The sequence below is a fragment of the Staurois parvus genome, unplaced genomic scaffold (assembly GCF_062004578.1).
Source record: "Staurois parvus isolate SC_StPar_1 unplaced genomic scaffold, SC_StPar_1.0 ptg000314l, whole genome shotgun sequence".
Taxonomy (NCBI): Eukaryota; Metazoa; Chordata; class Amphibia; order Anura; family Ranidae; genus Staurois; species Staurois parvus.
The window spans coordinates 1,542,950-1,565,754 of NW_028318110.1; the positions used below are offsets into that span (position 1 = coordinate 1,542,950).

Here is a 22,805-nt window from a genome sequence, read left to right on the forward strand (position 1 = left end):
CTGAGAGAGATTTACTAAAACTGGAAAATGCAAAAATCTGGCGCAGCTCTGCATAGAAACCAATCAGCTCTCACATTTTATTGTCAAAGCTTAACTGAACAAGGTGTTGTTAAAAGCTGACTGGCTACCATGCATAGCTGCACCAGATTCTGAGTGCACCAGTTTTAGTAAATCTCCCCCAATGGCTCCAGTATTTTGAATCACGGACCTAGAACAGGTATGTATATTAAGCAAGTCTGAATTTCTTATCCATGTATCTTATCAAGGGGTTAAAATACTAACATCAGAGAATTAGCATCACAGCCAGGCAACATTTTCACAAGAGGTCAACAATTACGGCCTTCATGTTTCTTATGAAAGGTTTTAAGGTCATTAGAAAAAGTCAGATAGCAAAGTTGAAGCTCTGAACTTTCTAGGAAGAAAGAAAAGTAGTTGACAGCAATACATAGCTGCAGCTAATGCTCATTCCAACTCAACCACTTAATACCGATTTACCATGCTCTACATATAGGCCTATAAAACAGATGACTAAAGGATGTTAGCCATTAGTCTGTAGATATTTACTGTACAAGCATAGTTAAGACTGAACTTAGTGATGATCAATATGTCTAAGGCATGTGTATTCTTTCTTGAACCTTGGAGTACTTTGTGTATTTATTCAAGATCAATGTGAAAGTTGTGCAGGAGTTTTCTGATATAAATACCAGTCACTGCTGCCTGCTAGATGCCACTGACAGAGCTACTCTCTGCAGATGGCATGTGCAGCAGTGATAATATTGCTGCTATTTAAGAAGGCAAGAACTGGGTTTAGGTAAACACAAAAGTGGATATAGATCCTTTTAAACAATTGCATAATTTATTTAAATAGAGGTTTTTGCTCCAACAGTTTAGCTTCTACGAACTTTTCTTACTTCTGATCATGGAAATGATACCATGGAAACAATTGATCATTTAGGTCTTTATTGGTGCATGGTTTGCTTCATGTAAAAGAATCAGGTCTATGTGCCATATAGAATGAAAAAAGACTCAACTGGTGCATGATTGTTAAGGGACACTTACAAACATGGAAGCTAGACAGGCCACCTTTGATGCATCTTCCCTGAATACAAGGCAGCCCATAGATGACTTTTTCTGGTCAACTTCCTGGTCAACAGAACACATTACTACGAGCGGCTATAGCCGTGGGCAGTAATCAAATTTTAAAGAAATCTGACAGGCTGGTTGTACCCAAGTTAATCAATGGATCAACTCGGGTTAAATCAGCCTGTCCACACATGGATCAAATCTCACGAAGTCCCCGCTGAACTAAATTTCAGTCCATGTATGGCCAGCTTAATCCCTTAGCAATCATGCATCTATTCACATACCCATTAAAAAAAAGATAGTTGTGTACTAGAAAATAACCTTCAGCTCATTTCAATACACTACATTTTATTTTGCTTGATAGCAGGAAAGGATTAGAACCCACTGTCAATAGACAATGGCAAGAGATACACATAATGGAGTCAATTTACTAAAACTAGAGAGCGCACAAACTCTGGTGCAACCCTGCATAGAAACCAATCAGCTTCCAGGTTTTATTGTCAAAACTTAAATTGAGCAAACTGAAGTAAAAAAAAAAAAAAAATGATTGGCTACCATAAGCAGTTGCAACAGTTTTTTGCACTCTTCCATTTTAGTAAATGAACCAGTTACCAGAACTGTGCTTTCTGGAACTTCACAAAAAAATAAAAAAATTTTTTATATGTAACTATGAGAAAGAACATATAGATCTGAAAAATTTGACACCGATCTCCTTTACTGAAGGGTTTGATGTATAGCTATATCAAAGCAAGCAGTAGGAGGGATTAAGAATAGTCACTTTAGTTCCAAAAAGAACAAGTTCAAGAAGATTTTTCCCCATGTACTGACATAGGCCTCATGCACACAGGACATTTTAAAAATGCTCCTCTTGGCAGCAGCATTTTGGTGGAAAAAAGAAAAAAAAAAAAAAAAACACCTGACGCTTGCTAAAGCGATTTTCCAAGGGTTTAGGTAAACTTACAAGCACTTGGGCAATAAATTAATGCTCAATATCACTAACCACACCTAGCATTTACACATGTTAAGCAGTTTTTCTACCCAAAACACTGCTGCTCCTGGATGCATTGGCCCCGAGTTTCCCCCCACCCCCTGCCAGGAAACACTACTGCCATTAAGAGTCTATGAGGAATAAGAACACAGGATAACATGGGAGGGCCAGTTGGAAGGGAGGGGGGGGGGGGGGGGGGAGCCTGATGCCCCTAAAAGTGGCTGCAAAAACACCCTGTGTTCATGAGGCCTAAATATATATAGATAGTAGAGAGGCTGCTTCACTTTTCCAATCAACAATTGAACGTTCAGCACACACAATACAGTCCTTGTAGAGTGGGAAAGGCAAAAACCTCTAAGATTTATATATTTCTGCATCTGGACTAGGGAGAGTATTCCTGAACCAGTTACAATACTCAGAAGTCCAGGAAGAAAGGGGGGGGGGGGGGGGGGGGGGGGGAAAAGTTTACTTTTCTCCTAGTAAGAATATACACTGGCATTCTAATTCAGTCAAAGGGTACTTTATGGTGGGGTTTAGAAGGAATTTGTCCTAAAACAATAAAGGCAACTTTACAGTACTAGGCAATGTCTATACAATGTGGAAGTTATCAAGTTAAAGAAGACAGAATCTGGAGCAGCTGAGCATAGCAGCCAATTAGCTTCTATCTTCAGCTTGTTCAGGCTCTAAAGCTAAAAGTAAAACGATAGAAGCTGATTGTTGCAAGCACAACTGCTCCAGTTTTAAAAACCCTTCTTTGTGTTGTAGGTTTGATTTATGCCAGCATTTCTTATTCTAATACAGGACTTGTGAGTGACAATTTCCTCCAGCAAGAAAATCTGTTCATCTTTTAATGAAACTGCAAACCTCTTACTGGGGTAAGAGTAGATTACACATTTTGAGATCCAGTTTCAAAAGCCCAAGTTTGCTGGCATTACCCAATGGTGAACCTTCTACCAAGAGTGCAAGACAGACAAAACACTGTCAAGTTAACCATTAGCACTGTGATGGGCAATTACCTGAAGGCAAAATGTGTATGGGCAAGGAAAACCCTGGTAAGAAAGGCTTAAAATGTCAGGACAAGCCATTTCTTATTCACAATCTACATGCATAAGCCAATCCTGAGTGTTTAAAAAAAAAAAAAAAAAAAAAAAAAAAAAAAAAAAGGGGGACCACAGAAGCAAACAAGTCAAAACTCTGTAGCACAAGATACTATACTTAGCAATACTAGAGGAGCCATTGATCTCCAAATGTTTTCTAACTTGTTTGCAAGACGTTGATCAAATGACTGCTGTCACAGATTAATCAACGTTCAGCAGGGACCAGCTGAATTTCAGTCTATAATCATCTTTAGGGGTGTAGAGCAGAATAGACATATTGAGCACCAGTGTCACCTTGTGTTAGGTGTGAATGAAAAAGTCTTCTCAATCTTTACAATACTAACCTAGTGCCTCTAATCAAGAAGAAACCTGTGAATATCAAGTGTCCTTAAGTTCCAGGTCAGTGACTCACCCAGTATTAAAAAGCAAGCATAAGACCAGCCTAGTGTACAAACAAGACACCCAACAATATGAGTTCCAACTTATCTTGGCATTTTCTATAAATGCCATCTTTCCTGAGCTGCATATTTATTCCAAAGCCAATGCCTCACAAAAAAAAAAAAAACAAAAAAAAACCCAAACACCCCACACAGAACCAAACTAGCATTTTTCAGAGTTCTTAGCAGCTCCAACACTTATAGCACATCTATTTGAAACCCCTAACACACTAAAAGAGGACTTTCTCCTGTCCATTCACTGCACCACAATTCCTTTTATACAAAAATGTCCATACTTACCCATTTATAGTCCCACCACCTTCCTGATCCATTGGAGCACTCCAACAAAGTAGGGCTTCAAAGTATTGGAAAGCATGGGCCCTTCCTGTGTGCTTGGGGCTGAGAGGTCAGTTGCCAGGCACAAGGGATTCTTGGGTGGCTGGTTGAAGATCGGGGATGAACGTTATCCACCTGGGTAAGTTCCAATACTATTCAAAACCAGTTTAATCAGTGGTCTCCTGTTACAAGATGTTGAGGGAGCATGATTTTGAGTTGATCATGCTGGTGGGGTGACTAGAAGGCTCTGAAAGGTCTAGTGAGAGCAACTGTAGGTATTGGCTTTACACTGGAACATTTTAAAAGTTTTGGCTACATCAGGCTAGCGGTATTAAAAATAGGCAAAGCAAAAAACAAAACCCAATACCAAAATTATAACTTACCCAGTTACAGAAAATGCATAGTATTCTTATTGCTGCCCTATATTAAAACAAATCAAACAGTCTTTAGCAAAGAGCTTTCACATGCATTTTCCCCAATTGCACGTTATTATATTAAACATCTGGTCACCAAGGACATGTTTCCTTCCCAAGTCATTTTTACAACTAATGCCGCATAGCAATTGTCCAGTTTCCTACCAAACATAACTGGCGTCAAGTATTGAAATGCTAAATCAAAAGAATAGATCTATATAAAAAAAACTCACACACACACACGACAGACTTTTACATTGCTATGAAAGAGCCAGCCAATGCCATGTAAAAGACTAAAGTCAGACTAGCAAGCGCATAGACTAGTCATAAATTAGTATGGTGAATAACCAAAGTATACAGAGGGGAAAGAACCCACCATTGGATAGCCTACTGCGGCCTAAGCCATGACTTGAGATGTGAAAGTAATTTTACAGATAATGCAACAGCAGCAGAATGTTGTACCATGTTAGCAAACAGAAGTCTGGATTTAGGGCAATACCCATTTATTGGCAAAATAAAAAACCAACAATAAAAGTACTACAATCCAAGTTATCTGGTCAATAAATGTTATGTCCCAAATCCAAACTTCTACATACTCCAATGTAAAATGGCTTCATCAATATAACTATCTAGGTTTTTCACATAGAACATGCACTCAGGTCTACTACAATAAAACGTTATTATTGTGGAACTTTCGTTAAAGTTAGTGGAAGAACTGTCTCAGGCCTTTGTCGGCCCTCAGCAACCTTCCTTCAAAAAGTATACTGGTTGCTGAAGGCCAAAACACCTTGCCTGACCCAACTCTTCTCAAAGACACTATGGGGTTGATTTATAGAGCGCAAAGTCTGGTGCAGATCTGCACAGAAACCAATCTGCTTGCAGGGTTTTCTCAAAGCTTAAGCCAGCCATAGAGAGCAATTTTCTTTCCAGCAACCACAGGTCTCAGGAAAGAAATGGCTTGATTACCCCATCACAGTCAATGTTGATTGGTACAAACAGCCTGTCAGATATATGCAATTTCAAGTAGCTATTATAGCCAGAACACAGTATCGCCAATGGAGACTCTCCCAAGTTGATCGATCAACTTAGATACATTCAGCCTGACCATACATGGTTTGAATCTCAGCTGGTCCCTGCTGAACTGGCTGAGATTTGAACCATCTATGGCTGGCTTTCACTGAAGATGAAGTGACTGGCTACCATGCACAACTGCACCAGATTTGCACTCTACAGTTCTAGTAAATCAACCCCAATGCAATTCCCACTGTGGTCAAAATGCAATAAGTGGAAAGACGTTTTAGAACACACTGCAGCCATATAGAAGAAAAACCACTGAAATCAAATAAGTAAAAATATGCCCAGAATGCGTTGTCTTTATTCATTGCTACACTTGGAATGTGTACAAGCATTGAAATGTAAAGTAGGTTTCCATACCCTGAAGCAACTTTGAAGTCTTCTTCAGGAGAGGCATTCTAGTAAGGAAAAAAAAACCCACTCACTTCCTTTGGCTATACAAAGGCCTATTATACATGTGAGGATTAAGCATTTGAAAAGGAACCCCAAGGAAAGATGAAGCAGCTTTTGTTCAGGTTAGTGCTTCCCAAACCTGTCCTATGGGACCACCTAACTGGCTGCAACCAGTACCTAGTTTTACACATGATTGCAGCCAAACAAAATCTACCTGCATCTGGTCACTTGCCTATACAGATCCTGCCAAAACAGCTACACAATACCAACTGGATTAAGAAGGCCACTATAGTTAATGGACAAGACAAGCACATGGATGACACATGCAAATTAGTATTTAAAAAAAAAAATAAATAAAAATGAGACTATTCAAGTAGGTGATTAGTGTTAACTATATGCCAAAGAAACACAAAACATGTACATTTTATTCACATTTATTTTTCGCTTTTAGTGTGCTCACAGAAAATTAGAACACCTTAAGCAAGAGTTTAATAGCAATTTTGTAAGCAAAGTTACATTCCATCTCTAAGTCAAATTGGTCAAAGCTTCTCCAGTATTTACAAAACATGAAAGACAAGATGCTACACAAAAAACCATTGCATCTGAAGTTTTCCTTAATTCTTAAAGACAACTGGAAAAGAAAGCATTGCCTGCTGTAATCAAAAAAACATACCACAGTATAAACAGTAACCATTCCACTTATCACAGCTTTGTTGAGTTTAAAATTTTGTGTTTAAAAGGTCCAATATGACTGCAGTTTTACAAAAATGGGCAGGGTGGAAGGAGTTGCAAACTTCATGTGCTTTTGGATATCAAGATTCCTTTTTATACAATAGTCACAGTTAAAAACACCCTGCTGGTAATACATAATTACATTTTATTAAGGTCATAAACCAGCAATAAACAATAAAGCCTATACAACTCGTATTTCTACTTAATCACCGACTGATACAGCTAACATGAGATAAGTGAAAAGTTCCTATGGTTTAAATGAATTACTAAAACTATGATCTGGGTATTGATTTTATTTTAATTTTGCTTGCCATCTTAGTCAAGACCTTTAGTGTTGTAAACCTTGTAGAAGGCTGCCCTCACAAAATAATCATTACTTTCTTTTTAAAAAGAAAAAAAAAATTTAAACAAAAAAAACCAAACAGAAACCTGACCCCCATTCCATGTGGCACATTCTCTTGGCAACGTGTGCACCACCTAAAAACCCACTGTGGCTCCTATCACTTCATTTTTGATATCCCCTTTATTGACCCACCCATCTCCTTCATTATGGGCATGTCCATAAATTGACAAAAAAAAAAAAAGAGAAAAAAAAAGTATACATTTTCAATAAAAGATGCAAAGTACGCAAAAACATTAATACTGATGCAAAAAAGGATTGAGGCCGGTGATTGCTGTAAACTCAACACGGCCTGTTGGAATGGTGGTAACAGAATGATTTGAGATGGGATCTGTAAGGAGGAGAAAACAAAAAAACAAAGACAAAAAAAAAATAAAAAATAAATCTTTAAATCAATCCCTGGTTGTAGACAAGTTCTCCAAAACCAGTACCTGGCACCACTCCAACAAACAAACAAGGGGAGAAAAAAAGTCCTTTGATTATCTCAAAATTGCCATCTCTTTACTCTGCTGACTCAGCTGCTGGACTGGATTCAGATGTAGCTTCCTGTGTAGGAGCTGCTGGTTCTTCAGCTTTTGGTGCCTCTGGTTCAGTGGATGGGGCCTCTGGAGCAGCAGCAGCAGCAGCAGGGGCCTCTTCTGCTGGTTTCTCCTCAGACTTTGGCTCCTCGGCTGGTTTTACCTCTTCTGTGGGCTTTTCTGGTGCAGGCTCTTCAGTTTTGGTCTCCTGGGGCTCAGGTGAGGCGGCTGCTGCAGCTGCCTCCTCTTTCTTTTCCTCTGTGCTGCTGGCAGGAGCCTCTTCCTGTGCTGGTTTTGCCTCTTCATTGGCTGCCTCTGGCGCAGCCGCAGGAGCATCCTCCTTTGCTCCCTCATTGGAGGCAGCTGCTGCCTCAGCCTCTGCCCCTTCATTGTTTTCTTTTTTGTTCTTTTTGAAAGAAAAGCCACTCAGCTTGAAAGATTTTTTAAAGGAGAACCGTTTCTTTTTCTTCTTGGGGGTTTCATTGCTGGTGGAAGGTGTGGAAGTGGAACCGGCTTCTTCTGTTTTGGCAGAGGCCTCTCCTTCAGCTGGAGAGGCTGGTTCTGCACTTTCCCCTTCGGTGGAGGCGGCAGCTTCCTTCTCTGGAGCGGGCTCGGCGGCTGCTGCTGCCTCCTCTTTTGGCGTCTCCTCAGCAGGAGCGCTTCCGTTAGCCTGGACTTCCTCCTTTTCTGCCTCAGCTGCTGCAGAAGATGCATCTCCGTTGGCCTTCACGTGCCCATTTTCCTGCAGGAAAGAGAAAGAACCCAAAAACAAACCGGGTCAGTTAGGGGGTACCAGTGGTTACACAACCCCTACCACTGGGGTCACAAGTTTATTACAAAGCTAGAAAGACAGGTGAATTGTACCTTTTGGACCCAGTCTTCCCATAAAAAAAACAAAAAGTGGCTAAATGGTTAGTGCTTCCACCTGACAGTACTAGGGTCGTTGGTTCGAATCCCAACCACAGAACCTCCTGCCTGGAGTTTGCATGTTTACTGCCTGCACGGGTTTCCTCCAGGTACCTCCCACACTGATGGTTATTGGGATCCTCCCTAATATGTGTATGTATGAGAGTTAGGGACCTTAGACTGTATGCTCCTTGAGGGTTAGGGACTGATGAGACTATACAATATGTGTTGCGTAAAATGGACGGCAGTGCATAAGTACCTGTAATAAAATGTCTTGCTCACACCATGTCCCCTGACCTGCACTTGCTAAAAACGCAGGTCCCTGCAAGGGACCAAGTTCACACAACGCAGTAGTGCATATATATGAAATACAATGCTGAGAAAACATGCCGTGTTCCTGCACATGCATTTATTTGCAGTATGAAGGGAAAGGACCCTGAAGGGGCAGAAGATGAGGGGCCTGACTGCCATAGGCAAGCATACTAGAGCACGCCTCTGACATAATGGGCTTCATTCACAAATCTTACACAAGGATAGTAATCTTTATTTCAAACTACAGGGTTGATTTACGAAAACTGGAGTGTGCAAAATCTGATGCCGTACATGGCAGCCAATCAGCTTCTAACTTCAGTTTGTTCAGTTAAGCTTTGACAAGACCTGGAAGCTGATTGGCTGCACTCCCTAGTTTTAGTAAATCACCTCCTAAGTGACCAATTTACAAACCTCATTGGCCCCAGCTGAAAAGAACTGCTTTTTTTTGAAAATCTGTGTTTCTCATCCTGGTGTGTGAATGGAGCCTCATCTCAAATGACAAACACAAGGCTTCCTGTACATGGCCATTAGGAAACATGAGACATGAAATGGATTTACTGGCAGTGTTACATTTCATTTCTGAGAGGGTTAGTGCATTCAAACTGGAGGGGGGTAAACAAAACGGTAGCCCAGGAGGCCCATTCGTAATTCTTCATTTTTGAAGTGGGAACTTTGCTTTTGTTCTCTCCTGTTTGAATGAACTCTGAGGTAACAAGAAGCACACCAATGGGGCCGCTCAGAAATGTTTACTGTGACTTCCTGGAAGGGCAGTGACACAGCCTGCCCTTCCAGCTCATTAAAAAAAAGCCAGCATTAGCCGCCTTTCCCACAAGGGCTTCTATTTGAGCCATCAATAGCGCCCACATGGCGTTACTGAAAAGCATATCGTTTCCCTCCATTCTCCTACAACGCCTGCACACAAGCTAGGCTCGGCCTCTATGGAAGCGGTCGGCAGAGGGCGCTGTCCCTCCACCAGCCAGCACAATGCTCCGGGGAGCTTCGCTCGGCTGCCAGTACATTAGCTCCCAGATCACGCCTTCTTTGTAGCTGCAGATCCAGCGAGGAGCCAACAGACAAAGCCTGTGTGCTTTCCCTCTCATACACCATGTTAGAGAGAGGAAGAAAGAAAGAAAGAGGGGGCTTACTCTACACCTCCAGCTACACAATGGCGGACAGAGACCCCTCCCATACAGCGCACCGAAATGTCATCTCTGCACAGCCACACATCATACAACACCGATTAATGAAAAATCCCATCATCCCGGCTCATCGTACATGCAGACACATGTTGCTGATCTGCACGACTACAAGCCCGATCGGGGCAATCACACCCCAATACCCCGAGATCGGGACCATTACACCTCTAAAAGAGACAATCACCAATCAATATCCTGAGATCGGGACCATTACACTCCTATAAAAGACAACCACCAATACTCTGAGATCGGAAAGTCACCCCCCTGTAAGAGGGGCGATCACACCCCAATACCGGGACCATTACACCCATAAAAAGAGGCAACCACTAACCAATATCCCGAGATCGGGACCTTAACACCCCCTATAAAATATAACCACCACCAATACCCCGAGATCGGATAATCACCCCCTGTAAGAGGGGCGATCACACCTCAATACCCTGAGATCGGGACAATTACTCCCAAGATCGGTCATTCACCCCCCTGTAAAAAAAGGGGCAGTCACTTCCAATACCCTGAGATCGGGACAGTTACCCCCAGTAAAAGGGGCGATCACACTCAATACCCCATCTGAGATCGAGACAATTAACCCTCCTGCCCAATAAAAGACTGATATGGCATTCAACCCCCCATACAAGTATAAATGGAAAAAAAAAAAAAAAAAAAAAAAAAGCGGACAATGCACCCCCCCCCCTATAAAAAAGGGACACTCACCCTGCAATACCCCATCTGATATCAGGACAATGGACGTCCAACTCCCCTTAGATCAGGACAATCAGCTCCCCAATAAAGACTGATCGCCCCAAACACCTATCAGATCGGGGCAATCAACCCCCCCCCCCCAGTAAAAAGCTCGATCAGGGCAGCCAAACCCATCAGAGATCGAGGCAATCGCCCCCAAATAAGAGCATGATCGCCCCAAGCACCCATCAGATCAGGGAAATCACCCCCCCCCCCCAACTAAAAAAAAAAACGCCTGATCAGGGTAGCCACCCTCAGAGATCGAGACTATCACCCCCAACACCCATTAGACCGGGGCAATCAACCCTCCCCCAGTAACAAGCTCGATCAGGACAGGCAACCCCATCAGAGATGAAGACAATGAACCCCTCAAAAGCTTGATCAGGAAAGCCAACACCATCAGATTGAGACAATCGTCCTCAAATAAGAGCCCGATCGCCCCAACCACCAATCAGATTGGGGCAATCGAACCCCCCCAGTAAAAATCTCGATCAAGGCAGGCAGCCCCATCAGTGGAAGACAATGAACCCCTCAAAAAAAAAAAAAAAAAACTGATCAGGGCACCCAACCCCATTAGGGATTGAAGCAATCGCCCTCAAATAAAAGATCGATCGCCCCAAGCACCCATCCATCAGATCGTTACAATCAACCTCCCCCAGTAACAAAGCTCGATCAGATATCGGAGCAATCCCACCCCTTCCCCCAATAAACCTCGATCGCTCCAATCCCCATCAAAGAGATCATGGGCAACCGATTACCAATTAGAAACATAGGCAATCAACCCCCACAAAGCCCGATCACCCCAACCCCCATCCAAGATCGGGCCAATCACCCCCAACAAAAGCCCTCCCCAATCAGAGAGATGGTGGGCAACCCTCACAAAAGCCCCCCCTGTAGAGCTGACTGGCTGTTGCTATCCGATGGCTGGGTACTCGGAGCAGCAGCACCATACAATAGATCCCCCCACACCATCTCCCCCCCCCCCCCATTTACCTGGCCGTTCGTCTTGGAAGGAGAGGCGGCTACAGCTTCCCCGGGCTTGTCTGCGGTGGCGGCTTCCCCTTTGGCTCCGGTCTTAGAGAACTGGGCTCCCATGGCTGGTCTGTATATCCAACAAAAGGCAAAAAACGGGTCACCACCAAGACAGGAAAGGCTGCCTAAGAAGCTGGGTGCAGAGGGGAGCCCCCAGCCCCGGACAGGACTAGCAGAGAGGAAGAGAAGGAGACAAAGAAATGATGGGGCTCTGGAGACTGCCCGCCCGCCTGACTGCCTGCTGGCCAACAATAGACAGCACAGCCGGAGGATCCTCTGCAACAGGAGGAGGGGAGGGAGAAGACAAAGTGCGAGAGAGATGAGGAGGATGAGGAGATATTCACCGGTACGAGCAGGAGGAACCACAAACACGGCCAACAAAACACAGCGCTGGGCGATCCTCAAATCCCAACCCCAGAAAAAAAAAAAAAAAAAGAATCAATCAGTTCTCAGTAGACGGAGGAGCCAGACACATGAATGAAATATCCCAATGGTCGGCAGCCGTGCTGGATCCAACAGGAAAATGGAGAAATCTCCCCGCTCACTAATAAGATGCGGAGTCCAACGCCCAAGTGCACAGATGAATGGGCTTCCCAAGGCATGACGGCAGCCCAGGCCCGCCGCAGCCAATCACAGCGCGCCTAGACAAAGAAGGGGGCGCGGCTTGGAATTTGGGCAGAACAATGCAGCCCCAGCAGTGCAAAAAAAAAAAAAAAAAAAAAAATTCTAATCACTAATACAAATACCATATTTACAAAAAAAAGTGCCAACACCAAGATCGGGAAAAGAGAGCAATTAAGCAGGAATGAACGTGTGCCCCTCTTTAATAATAATAAAAAAATACTCACTGCTTCTTAGAGTGTGTTGTGTTTTCTTATTAGTACACAATGGGTTGGAGGCTGGAGCTGGGATGGGATCAATTTATACTGGCTTGTCTGCCATCACTCCTCCATCGCTCCCAGCTGCTTCATCAACAGATTGCCTGCCCTTTTTTTTTTTAATTGATGATTGCAGATTTCATTAAACAACAAAAAAGGAGGTGTTGGGGGGGATCAGATTTCTTTTTGCGATCTGGAGGATGTATGCTGTCCAGATGTGAGATTCGCACATTTCCTCCAGTCACTGCCTCTAAACTGCACATCTTTCTATTTCTCTTCCCAGCCTAATGAAATGCTGCTGTCCAATTATTTCTGATTTGTTGTCACCCACTGGAGGTTGCCTTTTTTTTTCACAATGGCAGTGTGTGTGAAAGTGATGGAAGCAGCGTAGGCTCAAGAGCTAACACACCGTAACAAAAAAAAAAAAGTGACATTTGTTTTTTCAGCTGGATCCAATGAGGTTTGAAAATGACAGTCACGTGGAGAATTACAAAAAAAATCCTTATTGCTGGTGTAAAGCTGTCAAGGAGGCGTCGGCGGTGGAGGGGTTAATGTGGCAGCTGGGGAAGATTTTTGGGAAGAAATGAATCAGGGAGGAGGGAGCTTTTGTTAGGTGATGGGGCTATGTGAGGATCACATTCTAACCTCGCCTGCTGAGCTCAAACTCCCCCCACCCCCCTAAAATGACCAGCTCATTTATTACACATCAGCCTGCTGGAACCCAGGCTAGTCTGGCTATGGAAGGCTTTGCAGCCATCATGGATATCCAGTGTGTGCGGAGACGCTAGCTGGGAATGCAGCCTCTGCCTGATCCCTGAGCTGGAGAGGGGGCCCTAGATGGGGGAGCTGTTTTCCCCCCCCATCACTGTGGCATTGATGAGGGCTGCAGTAGGCACAGAGAAGCCCCCCCATTTGCTTTATACTGGCATAGCCTGTCTGATCACATACAAACTGCCCCCAAGTGACAGGCAGGTGGCCATAGGTGGATCACATTTTGTCCAATTCCTGCTGAACTGACCAAAATTCGAGGTCCTGCTTGGCAAAAGTCAATTATAAAAAAATGATTGGATGAGCAATGACCTCATCCTATCAGTTGTCCTGTGAACATTTATTTATTACAGGTACTTATATAGCACCATCAATTTACACCAGTCCCCACCCTCAAGGAACTTACAATCTAAGGTCCCTAATTCACATTTATGCATACTAGGGCCATTTAACCTATCAGCATGTCTTGGGAGTGCGGGAGGAAACCCATGCAGGCAGAGGAAGAACATGCAAACTCCATGCAGGTAGTCAGGGCCGTGGATAAGAGAGTACCGCCAGTCCTCCTGCATGGGGCCCAGGCCAACAGGGGGGCCCAGGCAGCTAGGTGAACCAGATGTGGACAGGGAGGGTGATTGGCACAGCAAGGGGCAATTACTGGAAACGATCCCCTCATTGGCTCTCTCTGCAGCAGCTGAAAGCTGGCTTCTTCTCCTCTTCCTTTTGCTGGCTTCCAGCTGCTGGAAGGAGAGCCACACAGGGGATCAGTTCCAGTCCCCTCCCCGCCCTTCCTGTGCACCATACGTTTCACCCCTGCTCCCAGGCTCCCCTGTGTGCCCCCACAGTGCTGCCAGCTTCCCTCCTTTCTATCCCATCTGCAGCTGCAAGCACACAATAGGTAAATACCATATGTCTCATTTTACCAGGCTCTTCCTTTTGTGAAGGAACACAATGAGTGATCGGTACCGATAACTCACTGTGTTCATGCATAACTGAAGCATAGTAAACTTAGTTGTTTTTTTTTTTTTTTTTGGGGGGGGGCGTCATGTTGGCTGTATGGGGCCCCTTGATTTCTAAGAGCAGCCCTGCAGATAGTGCCCTGGTTGGGATTTGAACCCATAGTAGTACTGCTAGGCAGAAGTACTAAGCACTGTGCTGCCACCATCCACACTGTTTAGTATGAGCTTTTGCCTCTTGTGTGCTGAACAGCCAAAATCCACACTGTCTCTGCCCATGTTTACACTGTAGCCTGGCCCCTTGGACATCCACTGGTTTCGGTAAATCTAAAGGAAAATTGTACAAGAAAAATCGTATAATGTGTAGTGAGCATAAAGCGGAGCTTCGGTGACAACATAAAAATATAAAAGTCAACAGCTACAAAAACTGTAGCTGCTGACTTATAAAAAAACAGCCACTCACCTGTCCCTCAATCCCGCAGTGTCCTCACACCAGCCAGGTTCGCCGACCACCCTGTCTCCTTGGCGCCGCCATCTTCAGTGTGGGCACCCGGCTGTGACAGCTTGCGGCTTCACAGCCAGATGCCCACTGCGCATGCGCGAGAAGCGCTGCGCTTTATGAATGGTCCCATAGTCGTCTGGGACCTGTCACATGTCCCGGAAGACTCAAGGAGGGAGGAGAGGAGAACAAATAATGCTTCCGTTCACCTAGGTGATCACAGCGGAAGTGGGAGTGGTTACCTGCTCAACCCCCCCCCAGCTCCCCAAAGGTGTCAACCCTTAACTGGGGGACAAAGCCTTAAAGTGGAATGTCCCCATTTGGGTGGAGCTCTGCTTTAAGTTGCCTTGGGGCTTATTCAGCTCCTCTTTAGATGTCAAACCAAATGTAAATCCTAACTGGATGGCATTTAGTTTGCCAAAACACTATGTATCATAAACAATTAGCTTTTTTTTTTAAAAAAAAAAATGATAAACACAACTTCACCTTTAAGGTGTTACTAAACCCACAACAGTAAAATCAGTCTGTATATGCAGTAAAGCATGCTTGTTATACTCACTGTGGAGTCTAAAGGGTTAATCCTCTGCACTGGGTAAAAAGGCTGTTTGATCCTGTCTTCTCTGATCCTCACCTTCTTCCATTGTCCCCGTCTCATCTCCTGATAACACAGAGTCTTTGGAGTTACTCTGCACATACTCAGTTTGGTGTGTATTGCTAGAGTTTTTTTTTGCTCTTTAGGAGAGTGCATGTGATTAGCACAGGGCCAATCAGCACTGTCCAGACAGAGGTCAGGGGGTTCTGCATCCTCCTACAGCAAAATGAAAACTCCTCCTACAAGCTTTAACATGTGCTCCACAGCACACTGATAAAAGTCACAAGACTGCTGTAACTGCTGATGAGGAAAGGTATTTAGCAGTTTATATTTACTAAAATAATTGCATTTCCATGTTGTGTGTACTGTGGGAGACCAGATATAGTGAATGCAGGGTCCTGGTTTTAGTAACATTTTAACTGAATCCATTGTGGCAGCTAAATGCTACTGATCTCCTGCAGCCTCTTTGCAGCAACTTCATGTCTACACTCCAGCGATGGCTGCATGGCATTTCTCTTGGCAGGTTTCCCAGTGGTGATAACAGTAGACTGCGCCTGTGTGTTACAATAGCAAGAGTGTCTGTTGGAAGTCCATTGGACAGGTAGACAGTGTAAACATGCTCCAAGTAAAGCAGCACAATCCTGAAGGTGCTTGAACCCTCTATAACGCCAGGTATGTCCCTGTGCGCAATTTCCAGTCAGACGTGCCTATATTGGTGTACAGATGCTGCGTACTTCGGCCTGTCATTGATTGTACATGCTGCTGGAAGTGGACTGTACACAGATATACAAACATCTAAGTGGTACGTGTCTATAGCGGTACTTGTCTTCCGAGCAGCGCATATGTATGTCCCTCTGCGCAATTACCAGTCAGACGTCGCTATATTGGTGTACAGATGCTGCGGATTTCGGCCTGTCATTGATTTTACAGGCTGCTGGCAACAGACTGTAAACAGATATAAATACATCTGAGTGATACTTGTGTAGAAGGACACATGGCTGTCTTAATTCATGGGCACTGGCCAGGGGCCCCAGATGCATAGGGGCCACATGATAATCTTGCTTTACATCATGCTTGCCAACTGTCCCTGATTTGCTGGGACAGTCACTCTTTTTACTAAGCTGGATGGCCCAGGCAATATCCCAGAACCTGAATTGAATCCTCCTGATCCCAGTATTACACCCTTCAGCCTCCCTCCCCCCATACTGTGCCCTTTGCAGGGGCAGACTGACCATTTGGAAACCCGGGCACTGCCGAGGGCCCGTGGTCAGTAGGGGGCCCCATGAGATGCCCTTGGTACCTTTTCATAGTCTTTTTTTGAGTGTGGGCAAGGACACAGGGGCCCCATGATCCCCTATTGCCCGGGGGCCCCATGAGTTGTCAGACCACCACTGGCCCTTTGGGTTGTTTAGGGCTCGTTCAAACTTGACTTTATTTGTAACTTGCCAAATGCCCCTATAGCGTTTGACAGGCGTTAGGGAAGCTTTTTTAATGCTCCTCAAATGCTCCCCAAACGCTCCCCAAACGCCCCGTGCTCGGTTTTGAGGCGGTTCATAGGCATTTTCAAGCGTTAAAACTGCACCACAAACGGCTATAATGAAGTTAAATGGTATTAACGCTCTGCAACCGCCTCGCATCCACATCGCAACTGCACTGCAAACACCTGCCAGACGGCACCCTAGACTTGAATGGGAGGCTTCAACTCCACTTGACTCGACAAGACTCTATCGCTTCAGTGAGAACAGCACTGTGTACTGCCATGTGCAGAATTTTCATAGGCATTTGAGAAGCGTTAAAACCGCTTCCCAAACACCTGTCTAATGCCTGCTGACAAAGCTAGTGTGAACTGAGCCTTATGCAGGCCATAGACGGTTCGTTTATCGGCCGATTTTTTGTCCGAAAAACAAAACATTGTTCGTTCTGTAAACCGATGTTGCCACCAATGATTGTGAAAATCGTCCGTTTTTCACAAATTTTCCAGCATGACCGATAAACGGAAAAAGGAGGAACCGCCAAAATCGGCCGATGCCATTGCCTCACTAACAGTGCGAAAATCGACCGATTATTCTTTTGGACGAAAAATCGAACCGTCTGTGGCCCGCATTAGTCTTTGATTTATGGCATGCTTTCTTCTTGTTTAAAATCAATTTTATTGAAAGTATAATAAATACTGTATGAGTTTAATTCTATCAACTATTTATACTTTAATTCTTGAGAGTAGGTGTGTAAATTGGGGCAGACGGGTAGGGGCCCCAGTGTATTACTTTACCCAGGGGCCCATGATGCTATTAAGATGCTGGGACATATGAACTGCTATCAAGGCAGACTGTGTTCGGGTCAGTACATATGTGTATTGTGTATTTCAGCCTGTCACTGATTTTACAGACTGCCGGCAGCAGACTATACACAAATATACACACATCTGAGCGGTACTTGTGTACAAGGAATTATGAATGGTCTCAAAGTCAGGCTACCTTCAAGTCAACACAAATGTACTGTACATCCCTATCACAAGTACCGGTTAGATGTACCTATATCGGCATACAGACACTGCGTATTTCAGCCTGTCACTGATTTTACAGACTGCCGGCAGCAGACTATACACAAATATACACACATCTGTGTACAAGGAATTGTGAACTGTCTCAAAGTCAGGCTACCTTCAAGTCAACACAAATGTACATCCCTATCACAAGTACCGGTTAGATGTACCTATATCGGCATACCGACACTGCGTATTTCAGCCTGTCACTGATTTTTGGCGAGCTGTACACTGCACCTGTGACTCCTAGGCAGAGAACTACACCAGAATGTACACTGTGCAGCCCCATTGCGGCCGTGTACATGAACCCTATCCTTCATGACAGGATCACCAGATATTATTATAATGAGAGCCGCAGATTTAAAAATACTGAAATGATATTTGAAAGGACATTCACATGTTAAAGCGTCGGTGAGATTGTAGTGATGGGGCTTCCACTCCCTTCAGTGAGGGTTTTCACTTTTTGTAAGTGAGGAGGAGGCAGAGATAATAGCCTGAGTTGGCCATTGTGCGCTCTTTGTTTGGACTCAGCATGGTGGGGGTTGGAAGGGTCCAGACACACATGATCTACAATGGAGAGGGAGTCGAGGTGAGGTGAATTGTGGGTGTGCCGTGTAAAATAATCTCATCTCTTCACACTGGACATGTACAGTACTACACGTCTGTGTCATATCCTCCCAGGCATGTTAAAGCCAGCTATCTTCTCCATGTCACTGGGATATGAGGGCAATAAGGCAGCTGCATCACTGCTTCCCGCCTTGCTCTGTAAATCTGTAACCTGACTGACAGGGCTCTAACAGCTGTACACTAGCCTGCCTGCTCATATCCTCCCCACTGTGCTACTGGAAGTAAACAACTGCCAGCCATTGTCATCATTCATTTACTGACACATGCACCACAGTGCAACTGATACCCATAGCAACCAAGGCCTAGCTACCCATCAGCGCTATACATCCGTAACTGGAATCTACACGGTGACTTTACAACCAATCACTGAAAGCATATATACACCAAGATATCATTTGTCTTGTCATTTTAAAAGTCACTTTAAATCTGCAGCTTTCAATACTATCTGGAATTTCTGCTGTAAAGATTCTTGTTTAGGCACCATCTATGATAGGGTGTCACTTATTTGTGTCTGACACTTGTGCTGCTGCGTTGTCACTCTGTCCCATGAGCTACAAGTTACAGCACACATTATACAGGTATCTGGAGATCACGTGCGAATGATCAGTCCTGGACGCAGACCGTATCCACGGGTCACTCTGTCCCATGAGCTACAAGTTACAGCACACATTATACAGGTATGCAGAGATCACGTGCAAATGATCAGTCCTGGACGCAGACCCCATCCACGGGTCACTCTGTCCCATGAGCTACAAGTTACAGCACACATTATACAGGTATGCAGAGATCACGTGCGAATGATCAGTCCTGGACGCAGACCGCATCCACGGGTCACTCTGTCCCATGAGCTACAAGTTACAGCACACATTATACAGGTATGCAGAGATCACGTGCAAATGATCAGTCCTGGACGCAGACCGCATCCACGGGTCACTCTGTCCCATGAGCTACAAGTTACAGCACACATTATACAGGTATGCAGAGATCACGTGCAAATGATCAGTCCTGGACGCACACCGCATCCACGGCCGATCACGCACTTGTGATCACCGCATACGAGCGGCCGTTATTAGCTGCCAGTGGAAGCCTCCTGCAGCTAATCGCCAGAAACCTCTGCTTGGGTTCGCGCATGTAATTGGAGTCGAGTGCATTCACAGGTGTGTAAGGTAATTAAAAAATAAAAAAAAATAACAACCGTAATGCAACACAGAAAGACAGTGCACTGCAACAGAAGCAAAAACGCATCACAGTGCATATTGCCAGCAAACAATGTGATGTGAAGCTACCCTTAGGCTAGGTTCACATCTATGCAGACCACGGCACCACCTGCCTGGAGTTTGCATGTTCTCCCTCTGGCTGCGTGGGTTTCTTCCCTCATTCCAAGGACATGCTGGTAGGTTAATTGGATCCTGTCTAAATTGGCCCTAGTATGTGTATGTATGAATGTAAGTTTGGGACTTTAGATTGTACGCCCCTTGAGGGTTAGGGATTGAGGCGAATGTACAAAAAAAAAAAATATATATATAGGTAGGTAAAGCGCTGTGTAAAATGATGGCGCTTTAGAAGAACCTGCAATAATAATAGCAGATTGTGCGGTTTCACAATGCGTTTTTAAACAAACTTTTTTTGTTTTTTTTATGTGTTTTGCTTTTTTTGCCAGTAGGAAATTATTGACTTTGATGCAACTTTTTTTTTGCCAATAGGAAAGTTTGGCAGTTCTGTTCATGTAGTGCAACTTTGATGCGACTTTGATGCTACTTGAGTGCCAGAGAATAGAAAGCTGCATCAAAGTTGCATCAAAGTCAATACTTTCCTATTGGCAGAAAAAAAAAGAAAGCAAAAAACATTATCAAAAACACAACACTTGCATTTATGGTGCAGTTCCAGTGAAGACTATTGCAGAAAAAAATGCAATCTGCTGGGGTAAAAAAGCCTGTGACCCTTTTAAAAAAAAATGCACTGGTTTAAAACACACAGATGTGAACTAGATCCATAGGAAATCATGTTAAATGGGCTGTAGTGCGTTTCTGAAAATGGGAAAACACACTGAAATCCACATAAGTGTGCACCTAGCATTCACTCTAGCTATGTCCACACTAGCCCGTACAAAAAAACGTAGATATGTGCATTGTCAGTTTGTTTTTTTTGTTCAACCAGCTGGTTGAACGAAAAATCTGACTTGATTCCCCCATCCACATATTTATGGTGGATGTGGGAATTCTCCCCGCTGAGCTATTGTATATTGACAGCAGGGGGACTTCCCTGCCATCAGAATACACTGATCAGCATTGCAGCCTGCAGCCAGCAGCGTGGATTGAGTGGGAAAAATCCGACAAGGCGGTTGTACAGAAGTTGATCAGTAGATTGAAGCAGCCAATTTTCCATCTATGGCCACCTTTACCATGAGGGCAGCTGTCAGCTTACAATCTAAGAGGGAGGGGCTAGTGGTACAAAAGGTAATAACTGCAAGGGATGGACTGGTAGAAGGAATAGAAGATTTCATTATTAGCTGAGGACAGGATAGGCTTCTCTGAAGAGAGATGTTTTCAGAGATCGCCTAAAAGTGAGCAGAGTAGGCGATTGTCTGATAAATTGGGGTAGAGAGTTCCAGAGGATGGGGGAAGCTCTGGAGAAGTCCTGGAGATGAGCATGGGAGGAGGAGACAAGGGAGCTAGAGAGCAGGAGGCCGTGCGAGGAGAGTACGGTTTGGGTGATATTTGGAGACAAGATTGGTGATGTAATTTGGGGCAGAGTTATAAATGGCTTTATATGTTATTGGTAATATTTTGAATTTTATTCATTGAGCAATGGGAAGCCAGTGGAGGGATTGGCAGAGAGGGGTGGCAGATACAGAACGGTTAGTAAGGTGGATGAGTCTGGCAGCAGCATTCATGATAGACTGGAGATGGAAGCCCTGTCAGCGATGACAGCAGGCCAATAGAGGGATCCATTTTTAGGTAAGTCTGTCATGATGTGCCAGTATGTGATGCATACTAGCACATTATAATATGAGCCTGCAGGGGACCAATTTGCCCTCCAGAGGATTTACCCCCCTTCCTGACCAGGCCATTTTTTGCGATGCAGTGCTGCATTACTTTAACAATTGCGCGGTCATGCAACGCTGTACATAAATGAAGTTTATGTCCCTTTTTCCCACAAATAGAGCTTTCTTTCAGTGGTATTTTGTCACCTCTGTGTTTTTTATTTTTTGCGCTATAAACAAAAAAAGACCGACAATTTTTAAAAAAATATATATATTTTTGACTTTTTGCTATAAAACATATCCAATAAAAAAATTTAAAAAAAATCTAATTTCTTTATAAATTCAGACCAAAATGTATTCTGCTACATGTCTTTGATAAAAAAGTGAAAGTTATAGCATCTAAAAATTCTTTTTTTTAACTAGTAATGGCGGCAATCAGTGACTTATAGTGGGACTGCGGCGGGCATTCTGACACTGGGTGGGAACTGACTAACTGCCACTGACATCCCCGGAGACACTAATACAGTGTATACTGTATTAATACTGTAATAGTAATACTAATACTATTAAAAAGCACTGACACTGTACTAATGACACTGGGCAGGAAGGGGTTAACATCTGGGGCGATCAAAGGGTTAACAGTGTGCAGCGTGTGTGTTTTACTGTGTGCTGTGTTCAGGGGCGGACTGACAACTTATGGGGCCCCCTGGGCAATAGGGGATCATGGGGCCCCTGTGTCCTTGCCCAAACTCAAAAAAGCCTATGAAAAAGGTCCGGGGGGCATCTCATGGGGCCCCCTACTGATCCCGGGCCCTCGGGCAGTGCCCGAGCTTCCAAATGGTCAGTCCGCCCCTGGCTGTGTTTTACTAAGGAGACATGCTGTGCAGAGAGATACAAAACAGCATGTCCATGCTGACACACAGGTCTCTCCCCTGTCAGCTTTCCCTGATGGGACCCAGTGATTGACATCTCTAGCCGCCAATAGCGGCTCTGGTAGGGTGGCAAGCATGCCCCCTACCCGGAAAATGAGACTCATGTATATATACATGATTTTGCACAGCACTGCCGCCCTGTAGCAGTATTTCTTCTATAGTGCGGAGGGCAAGCGGTTAAGGTTTGCTACCGCTTTAACATTTTTTTGTAGCGTCACTTCCATTCATGTCTTGTGGTCCCATCCAGCGCTCTGGGGAAAAGTACAACCATGCAGCCTGTTTTCACATTGAACTGCACCGCACTTCATGCCATCATTGTGGTGTGATTAGAGCACACCAAAAACACCTGGTGATCAATGTGTGGAAATATGCA

The 22,805-nt window shown here is 44.3% G+C and overlaps 1 protein-coding gene across 2 annotated transcripts; it reads right to left on the reverse strand.

Annotated features, from left to right (window-relative positions):
- Positions 1-5,697: 5,697 nt before the first annotated feature.
- On the reverse strand, positions 5,698-12,242 carry MARCKS (myristoylated alanine rich protein kinase C substrate). 2 transcript variants are annotated; one of them, XM_089683538.1, is made up of 3 exons: positions 12,003-12,242; positions 11,620-11,728; positions 5,698-8,213 (listed from the first exon to the last, which is right to left on the reverse strand). In XM_089683538.1, exons 2-3 carry the CDS (start codon positions 11,719-11,721, stop codon positions 7,455-7,457), a joined length of 861 nt encoding a protein of 286 aa, XP_089539664.1. In that variant the 5' UTR covers positions 11,722-11,728; positions 12,003-12,242; the 3' UTR covers positions 5,698-7,454. The 2 variants fall into 2 exon arrangements, with proteins under 2 accessions (XP_089539664.1, XP_089539665.1); XM_089683539.1 differs by having other exon boundaries at positions 11,620-12,242.
- Positions 12,243-22,805: the final 10,563 nt, after the last annotated feature.